General features: G+C 44.5%; 1 protein-coding gene across 6 annotated transcripts; it reads left to right on the plus strand.

Annotated features, from left to right (window-relative positions):
* Window positions 1–405: 405 nt before the first annotated feature.
* TNFRSF9 (TNF receptor superfamily member 9) lies at window positions 406–25,427 on the plus strand. Of its 6 annotated transcripts, XR_007770810.1 has the most exons (11): window positions 457–532; window positions 676–812; window positions 906–1,031; window positions 3,406–3,543; window positions 4,589–4,655; window positions 4,744–4,862; window positions 5,124–5,258; window positions 18,084–18,872; window positions 19,406–19,526; window positions 20,379–20,499; window positions 23,774–25,426. XR_007770810.1 is itself a non-coding variant. In XM_050931834.1 (8 exons), the coding sequence occupies exons 2-8, from the start codon at window positions 710–712 to the stop codon at window positions 8,891–8,893; spliced, it is 816 nt and encodes a 271-aa protein (XP_050787791.1). In that variant the 5' UTR covers window positions 406–532; window positions 676–709; the 3' UTR covers window positions 8,894–9,112. The 6 variants fall into 6 exon arrangements, 2 of the variants coding, with proteins under 2 accessions (XP_050787791.1, XP_050787789.1); XR_007770808.1 differs by having other exon boundaries at window positions 18,084–19,526; window positions 23,774–25,427; XR_007770809.1 differs by having other exon boundaries at window positions 18,084–19,526; window positions 24,544–25,426.
* Window positions 25,428–26,121: the final 694 nt, after the last annotated feature.

Genomic DNA, 26,121 nt, shown 5'->3' on the forward strand with positions numbered 1-26,121 from the left:
AAATAAAAAAGGCCCAGTACCTAGCACAATGGGGACTTGGTGTACGACTGGGACTCCCATGTGCTCTGATAGTACAAGTAATAGTAAGGTGAGGTGTGGTGAGCTGAAGCCAGAGGACATAGTGTCTGAGTCTCCTGCCATTGGGCCCTTCCTCTGTATAGATGGGCCACTCTAGGGAGTTTTACAAAAACCCCATTGGCGCTGGGGCGGGTTCATGTGAAAATCCCCCGGGAGGTCAGACTTGCCCGCGCCGCAGTGCCAGGAAGGCGAGCGGAGCTCTGAGATCCGCGGCTGGCCCGGGCGGCGGGCGCAGACGGGTGCCGCACAAGACCCTCACTAGACCCGGGAGCGCGCGGCCTCGCGTGTGGGCGGGGTGCGACCCCGGCCTCGCGCTCTAGGGGCTTCCCGCCAGCCGCCCCCGGCGGCCGGTGACTCAGCGCGCTGGGGGCGGTCAGACAAGGGCCGCTCCGAGCCCGGCGCAGGCACAGTCCGGGAGGCGCTCGGCCGGGAAGGAGGCGCGGCCGTTTCGCAGGTAAGGCCCGGCTCGGAGGGCGGCGGGCTCCCTCCGGAGTCACTCCGGGCTCTCCCGGCGGGTTGCCTGGGGCGGGGCGGGGCCGGGCCGGGCCGGGCCGGGCCGGCGTGCGGCCCGGCTCAGGCCGGTGTGTTGCCTTTCAGACGCAGGGAGACGCCCCGCCCCGCCGCGGAGCCCATGGGACGCGACCACTCTCCTCTGGTGACGGCGGCGGCGCTGCTGCTGCTGAGCCTGGCTTCGGCGGCCCTGACGCCCGCGCTCCCCCAGCTCTGCCCGCCCGGTAAGTGCTCCGGGCCGGGGAGGGGACCGGGCCGGGGGGCAGCGGGCCGCTTCTCGCGGCTGCAGCTAGACACTCTCTCTGGCTCCTTCGCAGGCAAGTTCCTCGGCTGCGCGGACTGTGGGAAGAGCCCGGACGAAGTGTGTCTCGCCTGCCCCAGGGGCACTTTCTCCGCCGCTGTCAGTGCCCGGGAGAGCTGCACCAGGTGCCGCAGGTGTGAAGGTAGGTGCTGCCCCGCCCGCCCCTTTCCATAGCCCCGGCTGCCTGAATTACTGCCCAGACGGTCTCTCTGGGGCCGGGGGGACCTCTTTCTTTGGCCCTCAGGCCACGTCTGGGTATGGAAATTGTATGGCGGGCAATGAATGCTCACAAAACTGGGGTTGAGGGTCTGCAGGGTGGGGCCAGAAATGAGGAGTTCAGGGTGCGGGAGGGGGCTCTGCGCGGGGACCGAGGGGTTTGGAGGGCAGGAGGGGGGATCAGGGTTGGGGCAGAGGCCTGGGGAAGGTGAGGGTTCCAGCTTGGGTGCAGGCTCTGGGGTGGGGCTGGGGCTGAGGGGTTTTGGGTGCAGGAGGATGCTCCGGACTGGGCTTGGGGCATGCAGAGAGCAGGAGGGGGATCAGGGCTGGGGCAGGGGGGTGGTTCAGGAGGTGCAGGCTCTGGGTGGCACTTACAGGGCCATCCCTAGCTATTCAGGGGTCCTACATAGCCATGGGGGTGGGCTGGTGGGGGAACCACCCCCAGCACTCACTCATGATGCAGCTGGGGCTGGGTCCCTGCACTTCCCCCTGATGGTGAGTGCAAGCCTGGCCCTGCTGCAGTCCTAAGAGGTGGAGCAGGGTAGGGGCTTTGGGGAAGGGGTGGAGTGGGGGCTGGGCTGGGGCAGAGCAGGAGTGTGAAGAGGGGGGCAGGGGCTGGAGCAGTATGAAGCTGTGCAGGGCACCAGGAAATTTGGTGCCCTACGCAACTGCGTACTTTGCGTATGAGTAAGGACGGCCCGGGGTGCTTACCTCAAGCAGCTCCATGAAGCAGTGGCGTGTTCCCCTTCCACCTCCTACACAGAGGTGGAGCCAGGAGGCTCTGCTGCATGCTGTCCCATTTGCAGGTGCTGCCCCTGCAACTCCCATTGGCCGCAGTTCCTGGCCAATGGGGGCTGCGAGATGGTGCTTGGGGCGAGGTCAGTGTGTGGAGGAGAGTACCCTAGCTGCCCTTACACATTGAAGCTGGAGCGGGGAAGACGTCGCTGCTTCCAGGAGCCATGTGGAGCGCCCCTGACCCTGCTTCCCCTCCCCCCGAGAGGGGCAAACACCAGACCCCGCTCCCCAGCAGGAGTTTGAGGGCCGGATTAAAATGACTGGCAGGCCGGATGCGACCCATAGGCTGTAGTTTGCCCATCCCTGATCTAGTAGGTGTGTGAGCATAGCATTGTGTAGTATGCATAGACGTTGAACTGTAAATGGAATTGTTCAGCCTTGGAAGCTAAGCTAAGCGCACTGTTGGTACATGATTAATAATCTCTAGATCCATGGGCCTTTTAAATCGCATATCTCTGTATGCTGTTCCCCCCCCTCCCCCCATGCAAAGTTTCACTTGGAAATAAAATTGTGGAAAGGTAGATATGTTAATATACCCCAGCTCTTGTTTTTTGTGTGAGTCAGAAGTGCATGGCTGTATTTTTGTGACTGTAATAAGTATGTAAGCAAAAATTTGGTCCCTAGCTGTCATAAGGGCTTTTGTAATAAAGCCCTCAACTGGGCTCAGTTTGGATACCCTTGTATTACTAAAAAGGAAAAAAAAATATACTGGCACTAGAAAAGGTTCAGAAAAGGGCAAGTAAAATGATTAGGGGTTTGGAGAGGGTCCCATATGAGGAAAGATTAAAGAGGCTCATACTCTTCAGCTTGGGAAAGAGGAGACTAAGGGGGGATATGATAGAGGTATATAAAAGCATGTGTGATGTGGAGAAAGTGGATAAGGAAAAGTTAATTTACTTATTCCCATAATACAAGAACTAGAGGTCACCAAATGAAATTCATAAGCAGCAGGTTTAAAACAAATAAAAGGAAGTTCTTCTTCATGTAGGGTACAGTCAGCTTTTGGAACTCATTACCTGAGGAGGTTGTGAAGGCTAGGACTATAACAGTGTTTTAAAGAGAACTGGATAAATTTATGGACTTCACCACCATGAATGGCTATTAGCCAGGATGGGTAAGGAATGGTGTCCGTAGCCTCTGTTTGTCAGAGGATGGAGATGGATGGCAGGAGAGAGATCACTTGATCATTTTCTGTTAGGTTCACTCCCTCTGGGGCACCTGGCATTGGCCACTGTCGGTAGACAGATACTGAGCTAGATGGACCTTTGGTCTGACCCGGTACGGCTGTTCTTAAGTTAACTTTTTTTTAAAAAGTGAAAATCAGTTTGGTGCATCCATTTTACTTTTCTGGCCTGCACTCTCAGCTTGAATCCTCTGAAGAAAATCATGCAGGAGGTCCCTCTGCTCATCACAGCCCTGTTACAATGTTTTAGGATGAGCTCATTTCTGTCCCAGATTCTTAGCGGAATGGGTGTCAATATGGGATATCTGTTTTTGCTCTACAGGGAAATTCAAATATAAAAGGGAGTGTTCTCCAACAATGGATGCAGAATGTGCATGTAAGGATGGGCATCGCTGTATTGGAAAAGACTGTTCTAAATGTGTAGAAAACTGTGGCGTAGGTCAGGAACCTCTTGAAGAAGGTATGGCGGCCTTTGTCCTGTTACTCTATGTAAAACTCTTAAGGTGCCAATAATAGTAGAAAAGTCCAAGTGACTGTTTGCAGAATTGGGGCCTTATTGTATTATTTGCTGGTTCATTAGCTCAGTAAAACTCCGTTAACATAGGTAGGGCCCTACCAAATTCAGTCCAAGTTGTTCAATTTCATGGTCATAGCTGAAATCACAAAATTTTTAAAATCCTATTTAAATCTGAAATTTCAGGGTGCTGTAACTGTAGGGGTCCTGACCGAAAATGGAGTTGGGGTGATGGGGTCACAAGGTTATTGTAGCTGGGGGTGGGGTTTGGTACTGCTACCCTTACTTATGTGCTGCTGCTGGAGAACGGCGCTGTCTTCTGCACTGCTGCTGGCAGGTGCGCTGCCCTCAGAGCTGCGTGCCTGGCCAACAGCAGCTGCTCTCCAGCTGTCTAGCTCTGAGGGCAGCCGAAGTGAAGGTGGCAATACCACGACCCCCCTGTAAATCCCTTTTTGGTTAGGATCCCCAGTTTGAGAGAGCCTGGTCTCCCCTGTGAAATCTGTATAGTATAGGGTAAAAGTACACAAAAGACCAGATTTCATGGTGGGAGATCAGATTTCACGGTCCATGACGCATTTTTCATGGCTGTGAATTTAGTAGGACCTTATCCTAAACGACCAAGGCCTATGTTTACCAGTGACAAAGAAAAGATACTTGCAGAACTCTGGAATAACAAGAATAGAGACAATTTGGTCTTGGGGCACAGCTCATAGTTGGATAGTTGACTGGAAATATATTAACAGAATTAGTCCTGTCAGCTCAAGTTCAGGGGCCTCGAGCAACTTGTTTACAGAGAAAGCCACTTATTAAAATATTGACTTAGTTAATGTAAGACCTTTACCAATCCTTACATTTGTGTTTATACAAGCCATTGATGATGAACATTGATAAAGAAATGCTAAATTACTTTTGCTCAGCTGTACAATAATGTGTCTTGCACCATGTTAAACTTCAGTTTATATAAATGGTAACTCTTTGTATTTTTTCAAAGCTTGCCAAACTTGTCCCAGTGGGACATTTAACAATCAGACCAATGGTCCCTGCAGACAATGGACAAAGTAAGTACTTTTTTAAAAAACAAGAGATATAGCTTTTGGGTTGGAGTTTAATTCATTTTCATACTTTTTTTTTTTTAACATGTTTAAGATGCCTTCCAGATAAGGTCCTGGTGAATGGGACTAATAGGAGTGATGTGGTTTGCGAACAAGCTTCAGAAACTAGGACTCCATCCCCCATTTCCATCATAGTCCCTATCCATGTACAAGGTGAGTTATTACATAATAATTCCTCACTAGAGTGAAATAGTTATAGCTTGCCTTGGAATTAAATAAACTATAACTCTCATGTTTATAACTGAACTTAAGGGTCCTTTTATTTGTCTCCTGTCTCACAGTAGCAGCAACTCTGAGCAGTAAAAGCAAAAACAAAAGTAACTCTTGTTGTTTAGGGACAAATAATCCAGCTGCTTCCATTGCAGGGGAGCTTTGCTCTGCAATCATTTTTTAAGGAATATTTTTGCTTCTTAGGGAAGGATCTTCAGGTGGTCACCATTGGGATCGCTGTTACTGTGGCCGTGGTGGTATGCATAATGTTTCTGCTGCCTTTGTATGTGTGCTTCAGCATCTGCGACAAAAAGAAACTACCTGCTATGTTCAAGAAAAGTAAGACATGCTACCTACAAACTTCCTTTTCCTAGTGGTGGGCAAGCAGGCAAGAATCCAGATTTCAGAGTTTCGTTGAAAGCTAGCAGCATAGTTGAACTTAAAAATGTGTTCTTTGAACATCAGTCACTATACTGTGAAAAGAAAATCAGATTTTAGTTTTTTATTATTATTTAAAAAAAAAATCAGGCTATTGGGAGGAAATTAGCTTTAGAAATGTTACAAAGGATGGCCCTTTGGATTTGGTAGTGACTGGAGCTCGGTGAGTAATTTATTTTTTTGGAGTCAGCCAGCAAATTAAAAATCAAAACAAAAAATTGGTTCCGTTCAGAAAACATTCAGACTTTGTATGCAAATTGGAAGAGTCTATTTTGGATCATCTGTTTCATTTCAGTCAGAAAAAGTGTGTGTCTCCATCCATGTCTGTCCCCTTTTAACCTTTATCCCAGTGATTTAGTGCACTTGCCTGGGATGGAGGAGAACCACATTTGAATCCACACTGTGGAGCAGGGACTCAGACTCACATCTCCTCCCTCCCAAATGAGCATCTGAAGCACCAGGCTATAGGCTATTCTGTGTGGGTTGCTCTCAGTCTCTTCTGTTGAAATTGTTTCACTTCATATTAACTACTTAAATATTCATTGGGCCAAAGAGAAAATGCAAATAACTTTATAGCCTGGTGATTAAGGCACTCACTTGGGAGGTAGGCTATGAAAACTTGAATCATCTCTCTGCATAATCAAAGTGGTGTGTCAAGTCCCCTGACCACTGGGCAAAAGTTTAGGAGGACGACATACAGACACACATGCGTTTCTGACGCTGGTGCTGAAAAAGTTTTTGACCCAATTAGTTTTAGCTAGGAAATTCATGAATAGTTGCAGGTTCATCGAAACAGCATTTTTTGGAAACTAAACTATTTGGCCAAAAAGTGTGACCCAGCTCTAGAGGTGACACAATTTTGTAAAGATACAATATTTGACAGGTTCCTACCTGCCTAAGACCGACAACAAATGAAACCACAGGAAGCTCCCAGGAAATGACACTCTTAGGTGTACCAGTGGGACATCACCACCTGCACAATGGTAGAGAAACCTCCTATCTTCCTCAGTATCTCTGCTTCTGTATGGGGAAGGACATGTTTACTTAGACAGGCATGAGCTAAGAACACAGTATGTTACATGCCACCTCAATCTGGGTTTTGAACTCCCAACAGAATGCCAGTCACAACATGCTAAGACTACTCCCTCCATGGTTTAATTAGTATCTCATGGTTCTATGTATTTATGCACCTTGGAGGTATTGTGGAGTGTGTCTTGGCTAATCTTTTAATGTGTCTCACAAGTGACATGGAAGGAAGAAAAGGGAAGGAAACCCATCCTTTAGTCCACACCCTTTCCTGTGAAGCTTCCTGCAGCTGGAACTCCGTCCTTGACTTGATCTGGCAAGTTTCAGTCCTCCCCTTCATGTCCTTCCTGAAAATGGATTTCCTCCAAAAAGCTTATAAACCCTCCCTGCAGAGAGAGGAGTTAACATGTTAGCTGAAAATCCAAAACATAAAATTTAAACAGATTGAAGGGTGACACTCTTCTGCTTCCTCTTGATTCCACAATCTCCCTGTGTTCTGCTACCTATTCCTTTGTTTATATTGTTTGTCCATTCAAATTGTAAGGTCTTTGGAGTACAGAACCTGTGTACACTATTTTACCATGTTGGCACTAAACTGTGTGTGTTTATACATATACACATACACACGCACACACTTTGAACTATCAGCTGAAAATAAAATCAGATATTTCAACCATGAGATGTTCATGGGATGGGTAAGAAAAGTAGAATTAACCACGTACATGTTCTGTTGTAGTCAAACAGCAGTTGACTCTGTATATTTGTGTATATAACTTGCCGGCAAGTTAGAGAAATATGGGCTGGATGAATGGACTATAAGGTGGCTAGATTGTCAGGCTCAATGGGTAGTGATCAAGGTCTCTATGTCTAGTTGGCAGCTGGTATCAAGCAGAGTGCCCCAAGGGTCAGTCCTGGGGCCGGTTTTGTTCAATATCTTCATTAACGATCTGGAGAATGGCATGGACTACACTCTCAGCAAGTTTGCAGATGACACTAAATTGTGAGGAGTGGTAGATACGCTGGAGGGTAGGGATAGGATGCAGAAGGACCTAGACAAATTAGAGGATTGGGCCAAAAGAAACCTGATGAGGTTCAACAAGGACAAGTGCAGAGTCCTGCACTTAGGACGAAAGAATTCCATGCACTGCTACAGACTAGGGACCAAATGGCTAGGAAGCAGTTCTGCAGAAAAGGACCTAGGGGTTACAGTGGATGAGAAACTGGATATGAGTCAACAGTGTGCCCTTGTTGCCAAGAAGGCTAATGGCATTTTGGGTATGTAAGTAGAGGCGTTGCCAGCAGATGGAGGGACATGATGATTCCCCTTTATTTGACATTGGTGAGGCCTCATCTGGAGTACTCTGTCCAGTTTTGGGCCCCACACTACAAGAAGGATGTGGAAAAATTGGAAAGAGTCCAGTGGAGGGCAACAAAAATGATTAGGGGCTGGAACACATGACTTATGAGGAGAGGCTGAGGGAAGTGGGATTGTTTAGTCTGCAGAAGAGAAGAATGAGGGGGGATTTGAAAGCTGCTTTCAACTACCTGAAAGGGGGTTCTAAAGAGGATGGATCTAGACTGTTCTCAGTGGTAGCAGATGACAGAACAAGGAGTCATGGTCTCAAGTTGCAGTGGGGGAGGTTTAGGTTGGATATTGGATAAAAACTTTTTCACTCGGAGAGTGGTGAAGCACTGGAATGGTTTACCTAGGGAGGTGGTGGAATCTCCTTCCTAAGAGATTTTTAAGGTCAGGCTTGACAAAGCCTTGGCTGGGATGATTTAACTGGGAATTAATCCTGCTTGAGCAGGGGGTTGGACTAGATGACCTTCTGAGGTTCCGTCCAACCCTGATTTTCTATTATTCTAAATCTCTGCTGGTTATCTCCATTAGTAGAAATTTCGTTAAAGAAACTGGTTTACGAGCAGGAATTTGGAGCTGTGCTCTGGCTCCGCTCCAGCTCCAGGCAAAAACCTGCAGCTTCACAGCTGCTCTGCGCTCCAGCTCCAGGCTCCACTCCAAAGCCCTGTTTATGAGCAAAATCAACCTTGCCACTGATATATGGATTAGAATAAATCCACGTATGAAACCTATTTGGTGCCAATAGTGGTGTTTCAATCTACAGAGGAAAGCAGTATTGTTCTCTGAAGTCTGGAGATTCCATGCTGCCAGCTCTCCTCACAATGAGAGCCTCCTGTGCACTGGGGAAAGCAAAGCACAATAGACTAACTTACTAGGAAATATCTTTGGAGAAAAAGGCAATTTCAGGTCAAATAACCTGAACAATTCTGAATAACTTGTTAACACCATGCAGTCATTGCTGAGGGAAAATGACATATGAATAATAAAAATGCAATTCAAGTTAATCATCTCTTTCTGTTTAGTGAAGGTAAGGCCTGAGCAAGCGACTCAGGAGGAAGACGCCTGCAGCTGCCGCTTTCCAGAGGAAGAACAAGGAGACTGTGATGACTGTAGCAAATCCAAACTATTCAGGGATTCCTTGGTGCATTAGAAACGGGACTTTCTAAGAGAGCCAATTGTGGTTTCCTTTCCTTTCCTTTCAGCGCACAGGACCAGAGCCCAGTTACATAATTGGGTGGGGAGGAGGGGGAGTAGAAGTAGGTTAAGTGAATTTTAAAACTTATGGACTGAACAATGCAGTCAGTGGTGGAAGAACCAGGTCTTTCTCACTACATCACTGTCCTACAGACAGAAGAGTTGGTCTTTTTTTTTTTTTTTTTTAAATAAACTCTTTTTAAAAATTAGCCCTTGTCAACATCTCAAATTCTAACTAAACTCTCTGGGCAGCATCTTTAAAATGAAAGCAAACTTGCTAACTTTTTTTCATATGCTGGGACTAATATTTCTAATATATTATGATTTGCCCTAGAGACTAAAAAGTATCAATAGTACAGGAGCCACAAACCAAACTGATCTTCTGTTACCTCTAGTAGAAGATGCCTATGCTATAGCTTACTTATTAAAGTTTGGGAGTGAGATTAATGTTCCTGAGCTACAGACTAAACACTGACTACAGCTAGGTACAGTGCAGGCAGTCAGCGTACAAGCTCTTTTTATGTCTGGAACTATAGCCCCTCCTAATTTGTGCTCAGCTATCACACTAATGGGTGTGGTATAAAAACCTAGACCGATACTATTTCAACTCCCAGAATGAACTTCTATATCCTGCCCTACAGAATGCTTTCCTAATTCAGTTTAGTTAGAAGTTAAAAGGAATATGGTAAGTCAGGGTTGTCAAATACCTCAGAACACCTTTTCTGTGCTTTCCAAATAGCTGTTACATTGATTGGCTTTGTAGGTGGAGTGGCCACACTGGGGTGGGCAAACTACAGCCCAGGGGCTGCATCTGGCCCTTCAGACATTTTAATCCAACCCGGGGAGCAGGATCCAGGACTTGCCCCGTTCGAGCGCTCCTGTTGGGGAGCAGGGCCAGGGACTTGCCACTGCTTCCAGAGCTGCGTGGCGTGGGGCCTGTCCCCCTTCCCCTTGCTACACATAGGGGAAACTAAAGGGCTCCATATGTTGCCCCCCTACCCTGAGTACCACCCCTGCAACTCCCATTGGCTGTGGTTCCCAGCCAATGGGAGCTTCAGGGGTGGCACCTGTGGATGGGGCAGCATGCAGAGCTGCCTGTCTGCATGTCCGTGTAGAATCCAGAGGGGGGGACATGCTGCTGCTTCTGGGAGCTGCTTGAGGTAAGCACTGCCTGGAGCTTGTACCCCTGACCCCCTCCCATGCCCAACCCCCTGCCCCAGCCCTGGTCCCCCCTCCTGCCCTCTAAACCCCTTGGTCTAAGCCTGGAGCACCCTCCTGCACCCAAAACCCTCATCCCCAGCCCCACCCTAAAGCCCTCCCGGCACCCCAATCCCCTACCCCAGCCCAGAGCCCTTCCCACACACTGAACTCCTCTTTGCTGGACCCACCACAGACCTGCACTCCCAGCCAGAGCCCTCATCCCCTCCCACACCCCAACCCCCAATTTCATGAGCATTCATGGTCCGCCATACAATTTCCATACCCAGATGTGGCCCTTGGGTCTAAAAGTTTGCCCCACCCCTTGGATACACTGTGACAAGTTAATTTGGTCTGAGACCATGTGATTAGTGCAACTGGACTATATCATCCTTTTGATCTTAGAATATTATCCTCTGATTTTTGGATATGTTAAATACGGTACATGCAAAATATAACTTACTATGTTGCTAATTTCATAGGTAGAACTATGAGGTTGGAAATACACTTTCTGACATGAAAATATCTGTCTTGATCAGATGTATTGGAGCATGAGCTTTCGTGGGTGAATACCCACTTCGTCAGACGCATCCAACGAAGTGGGTATTCACCCTCGAAAGCTCATGCTCCAATACGTCTGGTAGTCTATAAGTTGCCACAGGACTCTTTGCCATTTTTACAGATCCAGACTAACACAGCTACCCCTCTGATACTTGTCTTGATCAGTCACTATTGCTTTTCATTTGAATAAGAATAGGAATTGTGTATGTTTTAGTCATGGCGTTGGCAGTGATAGTTGTACCCTTTTACAGCACCATAAATGTATATTATATTTTTTCATTGTGTTATTCAAAAATATAATGGAAGTCAACATGTCATGTAAAGACTGGTGTTGGTGGGTGTGTTTTTTAAACTAGGCAAGGTGCATTTCTTCTGGCAGATGAATGAGAGCCCAGTCACTCCCTCCATGCAACAGAAGCCTTACATGGCAGTAATTTTTCACCAAACCCATGCTCAGTGGTTTTGATCAAATTTGTATATAATTGATTACAAAGCAAAATGTAAGAAAAGAAGGGTCTGGAACTGAAGCCCTGCCTGTAAAGTTACATATTTACATTGCTTTAAATAAGACTTTTTTAAAAATAAATAACTTTTCCTACATTTTTTTCTCCTCAATTATTGTGTTTTCAAACAGGAGAATAAGTGACCCTTACATAAAGTAATAGTTGCAGGTTTTAAGATGTAATGACCAAGGAATGAAAAAATCTACCACCCTATTTATAAATGAACGTTTGGCTCTTGTAAGAAGTTCAAATGTCACAGATTACCCTGTGGTCAGTTTCTAATCTAGAACCTCAGCAGTGGTATTTTCCCTGGAAACACTTGCATCAGTTGGAGTTTCACTCTGACGGAATCTGCATATCTTGAGGAACTTGACATTCTTATTCCCTTTTCCTTTCTTTTCCTGCACACACACACCAGTACTTTTTCCGATCTGTTTGATGGATTGATTTTTGGAGACAAGGTGGATGAGGTAATATCTTTTATTGGACCCACTTCTGTTGGTGAGAGAGATACGCTTTTGGGCTCACAGAGCTCATTTCCACGTATGATTGATTTGGCATTAATGACATTTACTTCTCACACCTAATTTGTGTCTTGTATGTTATGCTGAGCATTTAAGCTCCATATAAAATTCCAATGAACTGAAATGTAAAGTCCATGGGGCACATGCTCAGCTAGTAAATTGACTGACCAGGGCTAGGACAGCTTAGGGGGCAGATTCTAGTAGAAAGTATTTCTAGGAATAAACATTCATAGAAATTACTTATGTGTACTTTATGTGACATAAGTATCCTTCCAATAAATTAAAGGCTAGTATGTGGGGCATTTAGTCAGTCAATTCTGGTGCTATGGAAAAGAATGAAAGCCAGAGCCAGTAAAAGAAACAAGTGGCCAAGGAGTTCAGCTGTGAGCCTTTTTTGGCTAACTTCTATTTTAAAAACTGCTGTTTTATTTAACTTGGAATATGAAGGGCATAATGCATACATCTACAGGTAGGTTTATAAAAAGAGCTTGAAATACACTGAAATTAACATATGGTACAAATGCAAAGGAAGGTTCAGAACGCTACATGGGTCACAGTTCTTATTTGCCAACAGAACTGCTGAACAGCAGCCTGTGCTACTGCCTTTTATGAAAGGTGCAAGAAGCAGAAAATTAACACACACGAAAATGTAAAACTAAAAACATTAGCACCAATTTTGTGGATCTAAAGGCGGAGGAGGCCTGGAATTACTTCAAGGCAAAGTTGCAGAAACTATCAGAAGCCTGCATCCCAAGAAAGGGGAAAAAAATCATAGGCAGGAGTTTTAGACCAAGCTGGATGAGCAAGCATCTCAGAGAGGTGATTAAGAAAAAGCAGTAAGCCAACAAGGAGTGGAAGATGGGAGTGATCAGCAAGGAAAGCTGCCTTATTGAGGTCAGAACATGTAGGAATAAAGTGAGAAAGGCCAAAAGCCATGTAGAGTTGGACCTTGCAAAGGGAATTAAAACCAATAGTAAAACGTTCTATAGCCATATAAATAAGAAAACAAAGAAAGAAGAAGTGGGACTGTTAAACACTGAGGATGGAGTGGAGGTTAAGGATAATCTAGGCATGGCCCAATATCTAAACAAATACAGTCAAACCTCGCAATAACGCGCCCCGCTATAACGCAAAATCGCATATAACATGATCATAGTTTGGCTCCCCTTTAAGGCATAATACAGTACTGTACCAGTGGTCCCCAACACCATGGCAGGGGAGAGAAGCTGCAGCCCCGTGCCTGCCGGGGACAGAGAGCACCGTCACCTGCAGCCTCGGAGTTCTCTGTCCCTGGCAGGTGGGCGGGCCTCGGCTCTTCTCCCCGCTGGGCACTAGGAGCACTAGGCAGTGCACATCAATGCACTGCGTTGGGGACCACTGACAAACTGACTGGTTTGAAACCCAGCTATACCGTGACCCCGCATTTAGCGCGATGGAAGTTTTTGGACCCCAAACATCGCATTATAGCGGGGTTTCACTGTACTTTGCCTCAGTTTTTAATGAAGCTAATGAAGAGCTTAGGGATAATAGTAGGATGATAAATGGGAATGAGGATATGGAGGTAGATATTACCACATCCAAAGTAGAAGCCAAGCTCAAACAGCTTAATGGGATAAAATCGGAGGGCCCAGATAATCTTCATCCAAGAATATTAAAGGAACTGGCACATGAAATTGCAAGCCCATTAGCAAGAATTTTTAATGAATCAGTAAACTCAGGGGATGTACCGTACGACTGGAGAATTGCTAACATAGTTCCTATTTTTAAGAAAGGGAAAAAAAGTGATCTGAGTAACTATAGGCCTGTTAGTTTGACATCTGTAGTATGCAAAGTCTTGGAAAAAATTTTGAAGGAGAAAGTAGTTAAGGACATCAGTGGTAATTGGGACAAAATACAACATAGTTTTACAAAAGGTAGATCATGCCAAACCAACCTGATCTCCTTCTTTGAGAAGGTAACAGATTTTTTTAGACAGAAAACAGAGTGGATCTAATTTACCTCAATTTCAGTAAGGTATTTGATACAGTTCCACATGGGAAATTATTAGTTAAATTGGAAAAGATGGGGATCAATATGAAAATTGAAAGGTGGATAAGGAACTGGTTAAATGGGGGACTACAACGGGTCGTACTGAAAGGTGAACTGTCAGGCTGGAAGGAGGTTACTAGTGGAGTTTCTCAGGGATTGGTTTTGGGACCAATTTTATTTAATCTTTTTATTACTGACCTTGGCACAAAAAGTGGGAATGTGCTAATAAAGTTTGCGGATGACACAAAGCTGGGAAGTATTGCTAAGACAGAGAAGGACCGGGATAGCATACAGGAAGATCTGAATGACCTTGCAAACTGGAGCAATAGTAATAGGATGAAATTTAATAGTGAAAAGTGCAAGGTCATGCATTTAGGGATTAATAACAAGAATTTTGATTATAAATTGGGGACGCATCAGTTGAAAGTAACAGAGGAGGAGAAGGACCTCGGAGTATCGGTTGATCACAGGATAACTATGAGCCCCGCAATGTGATATGGCCATTAAAAAAGCTAATGTGGTTTTAGGATACATTAGGCGAGGTATTTCCAGTAAAAATAAGAAGGTGTTAATACCATTATACAAGGCACTGGTGAGACCTCATCTGGAATACTGTGTGCAGTTCTGGTCTCCCATGTTTAAGAAGGATGACTTCAAACTGGAACAGGTTCAGAGACGGGCTACTAGGATGATCTGAGGAATGGAAAACCTGTCTTATGAAAGGAGACTTAAAGAGCTTGGCTTGTTTAGCCTAACCAAAAGAAGGCTGAGGGGGCATATGATTGCTCTCTACAAATATATCCGAGGCAGGGCCGGCTCCAGGCACCAGCCGAGCAAGCTCGTGCTTGGGGCGGCAGATTCCAAAGGGTGGCTTCTGCCCAATCCTTTTGTTTGTTTGTTTGTTTTGCTTCATCGCTTTTGCTGCCCCCGCAGGTTTTTTTTTTTTGTTCGCTGCTCCAGCCACCCTGTAGGGGGCGGGGTGCAGAGCAGGGGAGTGCCCTGCAGCAAACTCGGCAGGGCAGCCCCGTCCTTCCCTCCCCGCCAACCGGAGCAGCGCGGAGCCCTCCCGGCAGAGGCCCTGGAGGTTTTTTGCCTTCCTCTGCAGCGTGGGGCACTGGTCACTTGCTGGAGGATTCTCTGCACCTTGAGGTCTTTAAATGACTATTTGAGGACTTCAGTAACTCAGACATAGGTTACGGGTTTGTTACAGGAGTGGGTGGGTGAGATTCTGTGGCCTGCATTGTGCAAGAGGTCAGACTAGATGATCATAATGGTCCCTTCTGACCTTAAAGTCTATGAGTCTATAAAGAATGTGCTTTGCACTTCAATATGCTCCATATCAAAAACAACTCTATAGGAAATAAGGTTATCTCAAGTGAATAATGTCTGTAGCAAATCTATTTAACATATTTCAAAACTTTTACAGTATTTGAATAATCAATAGTGATCTGTGAAGTGTCTTTATAAAATATTAAAGTCTTAGCCATGGGCTCATGTACTTCCTAGAACTTATTCCAGTAATACCTGCCTTTAATATGTTCACAATGAATGGCCTATTCCCACTCTAGATCCCAGAGAAGCACATGTTCTTGTGAAATAATCGTGCTTTTGAACAACTCCCATTTATCATCATGTATACAGTAGACACAGCTGAAAAGCTCCATTCCCTTGCAGCATGTCAGAGAAGTTTGCAGTTCCTCAACTTACATAACAGTCTTCAAGAGAAATGTGAAGCTATTGTTCACATTTTTTCAAGTTTAGTTTCTTCAATACTTTCTGGAAAATATTTTCAAGCCATTATTTTCTCCTCTTCTGAAAAAAATGAGATAAGTTTATCCACGCGGTATTGAGGAAAAGCAATTAGTTTGCACACTTCTAGTCTCACTGCAGCTGTGCTGGAGTCTTAATTCTAACAAGATGAAATAAGGAATTCAGATCTAATCCCATCGGCAGGTAAACAAGTAATATCCTGTACAGTTGAATTTCAACCGCAATAGTATCATCACAGTTTGACTTGGTAATTCATGATGGCACATCTAATTGTTTGAAACTATTTGCTCCCTAAAGTTCCTGGAAAAAAGTGACATGCAGACTTGGGTTCATCCCTGATTGTATTTACAACAACATGACAAATTACTTCTCTCAGAGTTAAACTTTCATCTAAAACTGAATTTTAATATACAGCAACTATGTTGATAAACTGTCCATTCATTAACACAGAGGAATAGCAACCTCACTGTGCATCCACCTGAGTTCAGTAAAATGCTCCACCAAAGTAATAAAGCAAACCTTGAACAGGGCAGGAATTGCATTATGTAAATCTAGCCATTGGTAATTAAGCCAGAAAGAAGGAGTCGTCATTCAACTCACAGTTATGGGGAAGAAATATATTTTGTTGTTGCTAGAAGAAGTAGGCTGTAGGTGAAGGCTCTAGGATTCACTGCTGCTTACAACCTTCCTCCTTGTCCCTGGATTTTTGGTGTCCTAGCTTTTCAGGCTGACGTTTGGTCAGTGAATAAAGGCAGGTCCAATGGCCATCAACTGGGACAATGTGTGACTGGGCAGCTGCAAAAAGAAGGAATAGAATGAATAACTCCAGCTGTAATAGAAATGGCTGGAGGACTAAGCTGAGTCACTAGGTGTCGGGTTACAGGTGTAAATTCCTCATTTTAAAAGTGTTATTGGAAAGAATGGGAGAGATTCCAAGACCAGAAGGGGACCACGATGATCATCTAGTCTGAGCTCCTGTACAACACAGAACTAACCCAAAATCATTTCTACAGCAAATCTTTTAGAAAAACATCCAAGCTTGATTTAAAAATTGACGGTGATAGAGTATCCACCATGACCCTTCAAAAATTGTTCCAGTGGTTAATAATGCTGTTAAAATTTATACTTTATTTTTCAATCTGAATTTTTTCTAGCTTCAACTTTCATTGACACATATGATAATACCTTTCTCTGGTAGACCAGAAAGCCCATTATTAAATATTTGTTCCCCTTGTAGGGACCTATAGATTGTAATTAAGTCGCACCTTAACCTTCTCTTTGTTAAGCTAAATAGAATTGAGCTCTTTGCGTCTGTCGTGATAAGGCAGGTTTTCTAACCACTGAAATCATTCTTGTGGCTCTTCTCTGATCCCTCTCCAAATTTATCAACATCCTTCTTGAATCAATGGCAATAGAACTGAATATAGTATTCCTGCAGTGGTCACACCCAATACAGAGGTAAAATAACCTCTCAACTCCTACTCAAGAGTCCCCTGTTTATACATCTCAGGATTGCATTAGCTCTTTTAGCCACAGCATTGAATTCATTTTCAGCTGATTATCCACCACAGCCCACACATCATTTTCAAAGTCACTGCTTCTCAGGGTAGCATTCCCCCCCATTCTGTAAGTATGGCCTACATTCTTTATTCCTAAATATATACATTTACCTTTAATCATATTAAAGCAGATATTTTGTTTGCTTGCACAGTTACCAAGTGGTCCAGATTGCGCTGTATCAGTCATCTATCCTCATCATCACTCCTCCAATTTTTGTCAAGTCATTGTTTACAGGCAGAGTTCCTGTTTCCCCATATATAATTTCTTCAAATTTGCAAAATGTACATTAGCAATCCAGGGCTGATGAGGAACCCTATCATAAGAGATCTGTGAGCATGGACTTTATACATAAGTGGACCTACCACAAACTATGGCACATGTGGGATATTGGGAATATTAGATTAATGAGGGCTCAGATTTCACTTTATATAGGTAATGGAGTCTCTCTCTGATATTTTCAATTTTTTTTCCAACACCACGGCTGCATGGACTGGAATGTGAGAGGACAGATGGTTTTATTAAGCATTAGCTTGTGGAGCTAAGCATGGCTAGGTATTGTTACCTTGGGAGCAGAATGCAAACACTTCAGCAGGTGGTTCTTTGTTCACTTAAAAGTTGGTTCCAAATCTTCAGCAGTATTTTGAGAAACTGTTGCCTGTTAAAACATTGAAAGTTACAGCAGATTTACATACTTTTGCCTTTTTATTTGGATATTTAGGATTTCATATTTGTAAGTTTTCTTCTTCAAATGTCTGAAGACAGTTTCTGAGCTTACATGTTTACAGAACTAAGACAGCTAGTCATTTCTTATCTGGGCAACCTTGATCTGAAACTTGTACTGTTCCATTTCAGTCCTCTCTTACAGCGAGAGTAACTCTTACTCCCACCTCATACCTCCTAGAAGAACATTCAGGGGTATCTTATTACCATGTCCTATGTATGTCCCTATTAGTGCATTCAGGTTGTTTTGTGGTGGGTTATAATATAGATTATTTTATTTAAGGTGAATTTTGCTGATTCAGAATTCCGAAGTGTCTCCTGAAATTGGAATGCTGGTATACCAAGATTTGGATTTGTCCCCTAACAACATTCAGATGGAGTTTACAAGGACACATTTCAGTTGCAACTTTAAGTATTGGACACATAGTAGCATGTATTTCTTTGTCTTTTATCTACATTGAGTGACTCATACATCAACATTGTACATTAGCTTAACTAGGGAAAGTACTGGGAAAATCGTTGAATATCTTGGTCTTTATTTCCTCAAACTGCCCTTTGAACTGTTATGAACCTGAGATCCCACTGAATGAAAAGAGACTGTGGTAGGGAGAGAGCATTTAACTAGCTGGAAAATAATTCTTCTGCACAAGGCTCTAAAACTTTACTCCCTCACAAGTATACAAAGCCTTAAAATAGTCCAGAATATATATGTATAAGAGATTACTAATCTGAAAAAAAACCACCTACTTTGTTCTGTCTATTCTGCCTCCTTGGGCTGGCAAGTCTGACCTTTCCAGGGTCTGACCTCTGACTGGGGATCCAAGTACCTCAGCATCTAACCATACCTCTTTATATTAAGACAATAACAAGAGTTTATGCTAACTTGATCTATAAGACAGAAGACAGGCAGCTCTGTGGTGTACATTGACCAAGGAGGAAGGTTATACGATCTATAGTGAGACCAAGTTTGAATAATTTGGTTCTTACAATTCTGTGTGGATTCATGAAATCCCCCCACTGGTATTAGGAACACACCATTATATTTGAATTGTAACCTGCCCACACTTTGAAGGTAAGCTTTTGACCCTATGTTACTTATACTGTGTTTTATAAATGTTAGCTAATTAATTGTCATGACATCCCAGTGAGAGATGGATTATTATCCCCACTTTATAGCTAGTGGAACGGATACTAAGAGGTTCAAGACTTGTCTCACACCACACATCAAGTCAGGAGTTAAACTAGAGTAAGAATGCAGCCCGTGCTGCCTCCCTGATGAGCTGAAGGCTGAGAGCTAGCAAAGAATTTCATTTCAGCCACATCTGTTATTTCTTATGTACTGGAAAAAAAGTCAGCGTTATTGAGTCCCTCGGGATACACCAAACAGCAGCACAGTACAATAAGCAGAGGCACTGGGCGCAGACTGACTTTTGTGCTAACGATACTCCTTCCCTTCTGCCACACAGTTGTATGACTTGGCTTCCTGTTATTAAAAAGGCAAAGGATCATAAGCACATGCTACCCCAGATCCAAAAGTGCATCATTCCCAGGAACAAACCATGGTCATCACTGGCATGTGTCATATGTTCTGTCTGTTCATTTTAGATCACATGGCTACTAACAACATTGCCCTGGACAATCCCCTGGATGCTCAGAGTAGACACTCCTTGTCCTGTGCCGCATTTGGCTATCAGCATTATAGTTTCATTTTTTATACAGACACAAGGTGGGTGAGGTAATATCTTTTATTGGACCAACTTCATTTGTTATTTATTCATTTAAGGAAGTTGTAATTCAGCAGCTGAAATTCACGTCGTCTGATCTCATCTCAAACAAAGCAAGGAATAGGGAAAGATCCCCTACCATTCCCAAGTAATGATACAACAAAGAATAGTTTTTCCTTACAAGGTAAATACTTTATGGGACTTTTCTTGAAACTAACCTTAATGTAATTCAGAGGAATTACTCAACTCTAATAATGTTAGCAACTTTGCCAGAGACTAAAGAGGTCTGAAAATTGGGAGCTGATTCTGAATTAAGGCCTCTAAGTTAATTCAAATAAATAGAGTTTACCATTCTTTCATCCCACAGCTAATATTAGAATTCATTTCAGCCACTGACTGCATAATGGAAATTGCTGCAGGCTGCTTTACACCGCTGCTACCTCAATGTGGGTGTTTTGATCCTCTGGTAGGTGTCTGCCCAATAGCACTATGTGATGAAATCTTTCCTTTCCGGGGGTGGTATCACTCAGACCAGCGAGCTTGTTAGCTAACCACCACAGCTAGAGAGCAAGTGTGTGCAAGAGGCTACAAGCACACTCAGCCTTATGATCTCAGCTGCAATCACCTCTCTGTCTACTACCATGACATCCACATTAGACCTTTAAATGTTATGGGTGTTAAACAGCCCTCCCTCTAACCTGAAGGTTATTAGGGTGGCATAGTTCAATGGCTGGCATCAATTTAAGGTTTTAATTTGAAACAGAATTTTTCAGGAATAGGAGAATTTGAGTTATCAAAATAAATTTGTAGCCATTAACCAGGCTGACCAATTAAACTCCTATTCTCTCCTCCAGATCCATGTAAGAAGTGTCCAGTGTCTACTTATTGAACCAGACAATTAGATGCATGCCACAGCTCAAAGAAACACTCACCATTCTTTGCTGCTTCAGTACATCTGGAGAACTTTGAACAGAGGTCAGCTGCTTGGATTCCTCACTAGACCTCAGAGAGAAAAGGGTCAGCAGTAAGCATTACCAGCTCCTCATTTGGCTGAAGTTTCTCTTAATTCCTCATTTTTTCCTACCCCACTCTCCTGCTGGGTCCCTTCTGCCCGAGTCTTTGGTTCCATCAGCTGATAATATATTCACATGAGCTCCTTTAGAACAGAACATCACCAATTCTTCCAATGCATAAAGCACTGAAGCTCAACTCCACTTGGCATGGACAGCACTAGATTATGTGAATTACGTCTTTGTGATTACTGTGAACAGCTGTGCTGGTAATTGTGTCAACTGTGCACTGGAACTGCAAAACGAAAACTAGGGCTTGCCAGAATATGGAGATTGCTTTGTAGGAAATGAAGGGGATTGGTTATTTTATTTTTGAACTGGTGAGGAGCAGAGAAACTTTCAAGCATTTTGCTTATTTTTAATTTATATTTTTCCTATACCAACCTCCACAGCTTGTTTTGATGCCCTGATCTGTCAGGCGTCTCCTTTTCTCTGGTCAGTAAGCCCTTAGGGGAATTTTGTTTCCAGCACCTACCTTCCAAAAATATTTTTGGGACAGATAGGATAGAACCCTTGGGACAGATTTCCAAGTTACTTGGTTTGCTGTAATTATAAAAGCACAGAGGACTCTATGTACTGTCTTCAGTCTCATTAGCTAGGTCTTCTTGCGACCTGGAGTATTTTGTCCAAGTGGTAGATACTTAACATGTTACCTTCTTGTCCTTGCTTCTCCTTGGCTCAGATAAGTTGCTTCCCTCATCACTGTTCTCTGTCTCCAGGTTTGTCTCATGGGATCTCCACTAGGCTTTCAGTTCCTGGTTCTGCATATATCTAGCAATCTCCTGGAGTGTCATGAGACAGGATGTAAGAGAATGTTAGTTCTCACTGAGCACATAAACATGGTTTTAAAGGCCCAGTAGCATCATGGACAGAGATGCAGACATGCAAACACTAGCGGATTGTCTTTAACTACTGCCTACAACAGATAGGCAGTCCTGCATCTACCCAGGTCAAGGTGCATTACACAGGATTTCATGGACAGCTATAAAACAAACAAACTTCTGAAAACCTCACCCCAACAGGAACATGACTTTTGGCATAAAGTCACCAAACTCAGGCTTTGGTGACCCAAGGTGCGAAGTGAGTTATAGAGTCAAGGACTTCTCACTGAGAAACACCCTGCCACTAGTTTGATCCCATTTACACCAGGAGGCTGTTAGCCTGGATGTCTTGGGCAACCGCAACTACTGGTTCATCACATGAGGAGGGCTCAGGCAGGTAGGATCCAAACCATTTAGGACTTTTTAGATCGAAGCCAATAGCATCAAATCGGAAGTCACCTGGCAGCCAGTGCACCTGACAGAGCTAACATGTGATGTGCTCTTAGCAGGAAACACATTGCTTGATAAGTGGGGAGCTGATTCTTCACTAGCTACTACTTCCAACTAGTTTAAGTGTGAAGCCCCATCCAGGCAGCACTGCACCCAACTAACCTTGAGATGACAATACATAAGTAACCATAGTGAGCTCTGGATCTGAAAGGAAAGGACATAACCTGCTTCCCAAGGGAAAATAATCTTTTCTACAAACATAAATTCAACTACCATCTCTATGGAGATGACTCACAGATCTACCTCTCTAGCCCAGACTTATGTCCTTCTCTCCAAACTAAAATGTCAGCCTCTCTGACATCTCCCTGTGGATGTGTAGCCATCAACTCAACTAAGCACACTAAAACAGAGCTCTTAATTTTCCTCCCCGCTTTCTGAATCACTGTGGATAACACCACCATTCCACCAGACACTCAAGCCTGTAACCTCAGTGACATCTTTGACTCAGAGCTCTCGCTAGGTCCTCGCACTCAGGCTGTGTGTAAATCTTGCAGATTCTTTCTGTGTGATCTCTCTAAGATACAGCCTTTTCTATCCATCCACACATCTAAAAACCTCTTGTCTAGGCTTTCATCATCTTGTGTCTCAACTACTGCAACATACTTTAATCCTTTTCTCTAGCCTTGACAAATGCAGTCTTGCCCCCACTGATATCCATTTGGAATATTGATGCAATGATCATTTTCCTAGCCTGTCACTTTGACCATGTCACCCCTATCTCTGCATCCCTGTACTGGCTCCCTCGTCTCTACTGCATCAAACGTAAGCTGTTTGTCCTCACTTTCCAGACCTTTCACAATCTATCCCCTTCCTAGCTATCATCTCTCAGAGTCAGCTCCTGCCTCCAATTGGCCACTATCGCTTACTTGATAAACTTTTCAAATAAGTGTCTTTGTTATCTCCCATACTGATTTGTACACTTGGGAGAAGCTCTTGGTAAACACTTGTAAAACTAACTCATCCAACCTTCTTCAGAATCCTCCCTTAACACTCTACTTTGTTGTGTGAGGCCTACAAAAACTTGACAATGGTTAGGCTCCTGGTGTGCTGAGAACACTGCTTATCATGCTGACCAATCCTGTCTCTCTGTTTCTTGTAGTCTCCAGTCAGTCGGTGTCTGTCTATTGCCTTGGACTGTAAGCTGCCTGGAGCAGGACCATCTTCTTATTCTGTGTTTGTACAACATATAGCACTGCAGCAGGGGTGGCCAGCCTGAGCCTGAGCAGGAGCCAGAATTTACCAATGTACATTGCCAAAGAGCCACAGTAATACATCAGCAGCCTCCCCTGAGCTCCCCCTTCTGATCCCAGCATCTCCCACCCACTGGCTGCCCAGCCTCCCCCTCCATCCCTGCACCTCCTGATCAGCTGTTTTGTGGCGTGCAGGAGGCTGGGGGGGGAGGGGAGAGGAGCGAGGGCATGGCAGGCTGAGGGGAGGGGGCGGGAAGGGGTGGAGTGGGGGCAGGGCCTGTGGCAGAGCCAGGGGTTGAGCAGTGAGCACCCCTGGCACATTGGAAAGTTGGCGCCTGTTGCTCCAGCCCCGGAGTCGGTGCCTGTACAAGGAGCCGCATATTGACTTCTGAAGAGCTGCGCGTGGCTCCGGAGCCACAGGTTGGCCACCCCTGCACTATGGGATCCTGGTCTAGAACTAGGACTCCTGGTTCTACAATAATACAAATAATAGAGAACAATAAGATAGATACTTGGCAACTGCTGCTGCCAGGACAGCCAGGAACGAGTTGCATATCAAGCCAGCCCCAGATTTGGGCAACCATTACAAGATTTCACATCTTATTGCAACACCATTTTACAGTCATATTGTGCTGTGTGTTTTGCCCTATTACTGCAGTTACCACGGGGTCTGGATGTGTGGCTTTCACTTTCCTAATCTCCTGCCTGACTCATCCAGGAAGTGACAGCATGTTACAGGGGCAACAAATACGTCTTCAAGAGCTTGGTGCTTACTTGTTCTGATGCCAGCAACTGGGCCATGAAGTTGCATTGGCTTTGGAAGCTAAAGAAAGGAGTGAGTTTCCCCTTTTTTGAAGTATTTTTAAGGACAAGCCACCTCCTTCTTCCACAGTCCTGGAATTTTGCCCTGATATCTGCCACATTATACACACACACTTGGGCCAGGAAGACATTTTCTAACTGCTAAGAAAAACAAATGAGGGAAATGTGAACAGCCTGCATCTAGCCTGTTACCTCATCCTGAGCCACCTGGGCTGGTCAATGGTTGTCATTGCATTGCTGGTTCCTCCTTCCTCTCTGCAGAATAGATTACAAAGTTTGTTGAGAATCAATAGTAAGAGATACTAATGGAAAGCAGGCAGCAGCAACAGTTCTAAGGCACAAAGAGCGCAATCTATGCTATTTCTATGCAAAGTGACTTTTTTTGGTTTTATTAAAAACAGATCTTAATATTCTGAGATACTGAAGTTGTTTTAACCAGTTGCCTGTCAAGGTGGCCTGTATATGGACTCAGGGGCATGTGTACTTTAGATAATGGAGATAGGATTGTGTGTAGTACACAATCCCCTAGAAAAATATAATCAAATTAGAACTTCCAATTCGAGAAAAACCTCTGCTGGGGTCTAATGTGCTCCCTTTCTGCTTAAGGTTCACCTATGGCATGAGTCTACTCCTCCTCCTTCAGGCTCCAAGCCACTTCTTCTTCTTGTAGGAACTGCTCCTGATTCCCAAGTTCTAGTTCTGCCATCTGCCATTTCAGGGGGTTAGTGCTGCAAGGCTGCTGGGGATTCTCATCTGAACAGAACTGCAAAATCACAAGTATCAAACATGATTGAAAGAGACCTGAGGTGGGTCCATCAGAAAAGCAGAGTTGGCCAAAAAGGAAGCTATTGCTAATGGGAATCCCAAGACTTCCCAATCTCAGCATGCTGGATCAAAGAATAATCAGCAATGACAAAACTGGGGAAAGGTGCCAAAGAGAAGAAACACAAGTCAACCAGCCTTCGGAAAAATTCTCCCTTCCAAAACAAACACTGTATATGGCTTTCCAAATTTAGCATCCATTGACTCCCTCAAAAGCTTTTATAAACACAGCGAAACAGGACTGGCCCTCCATCAATCAAGAAGAGCAGAGAGAGAAGCGCTGATGATTTTCTTGTTCCTCTAATTAAAGAAAAGGAATTTTTTTACTTGATTTTCTTCCTTCACTCTCCACTGAACTCAGTTCCTCAAGACACTCTGCTTCACTATAGGGTTCTCAAAGCCCAATACACTCCCCCGCTACTGAACATGTGATGACTAAAAGGAAAATCCTGCCACCGAGATCTATTATGCTGTGGAGTTGTCTATTGTAGTAAGTGGCAAAAGCATCATCACTTGGTACATTTTAAACAGGACTAGACAAAGAATATACATAGGGAATAATCCTAACATGGCTGAAGGGGAATAGTCTACAAGAGTGTATTAAATGGCATTTTCCGTTTCTAATTCTGATGATTTGTTGGTGCTGCTGTAATACAAATATATGAATAATAATAAACAGTAAAATTATTATTCCCATTGGGATACACTATTTGCTGGTCAAACTCTTTTACCATTGTGTCTTCGTATGCGTAGCATTAGTTATACTTGTAGGCTGCATTTTCTAATAAGCAAGCCCATATAAAGTTAAACTCCAATTCGTCTAATTACTAGTACCTAATCTTAGACCAGAGTTTCCTTTCCTAAAGGGGAGACGTGAGTGACAGACCCAATTTTGGCTCTACTGTGAACATGGCCATCCCTCGGGGAGCACAGGGCCCAGGGCAGAAGTGACAGATTCATCTCTTCTGGGACCAACCATGCTGGCCTATCGCCCCGGCCCGCTGGGACCCCCAAAGCACAGATCCCGGAGCAGGAGGGCCAGGGAAGAAGTGATGGATTAATCTCTTCTGGGACCAATAGCACTGGCCAATTGCACTGGCCCGCAGGGACCCCCCCAAAGTGTGGGGCCCAGAGTGATCGCCCCGATTCACCCTACCCAAGGGACGGCTCTGAGTGTGAGATCTACCTTCTGTCCCTGGAGCTGTGTTCAGGACAGTCCTCAATGTCTGAGCTGGCTTTCCCCAGGACATTTAGAGAAATGTCTCCTAGGTACCTTTTCTCCTTGTGTTCTCTGATTCCTTGTCCTACTGCAGTTGAACCCAATCTCCCCGTCTCCGCCGCAAGGAGAGTTTCTGGAGCCTC

The sequence above is a fragment of the Gopherus flavomarginatus genome, chromosome 21, assembly GCF_025201925.1.
Source record: "Gopherus flavomarginatus isolate rGopFla2 chromosome 21, rGopFla2.mat.asm, whole genome shotgun sequence".
Classification (NCBI taxonomy): Eukaryota; Metazoa; Chordata; order Testudines; family Testudinidae; genus Gopherus; species Gopherus flavomarginatus.

What these genes read in the sequence shown, in the direction of transcription:
- TNFRSF9 (XM_050931834.1), top strand. Translation starts at nt 710, where the DNA reads ATGGGACGCGACCACTCTCCTCTGGTGACGGCGGCGGCGCTGCTGCTG. An exon ending in CAGGTGCCGCAGGTGTGAAG is followed by an intron (nt 1,032 to 3,405) that starts GTAGGTGCTGCC and finishes TTTGCTCTACAG; the next exon opens with GGAAATTCAAATATAAAAGG. An exon ending in ACCTGCTATGTTCAAGAAAA is followed by an intron (nt 5,259 to 8,765) that starts GTAAGACATGCT and finishes CTTTCTGTTTAG; the next exon opens with TGAAGGTAAGGCCTGAGCAA.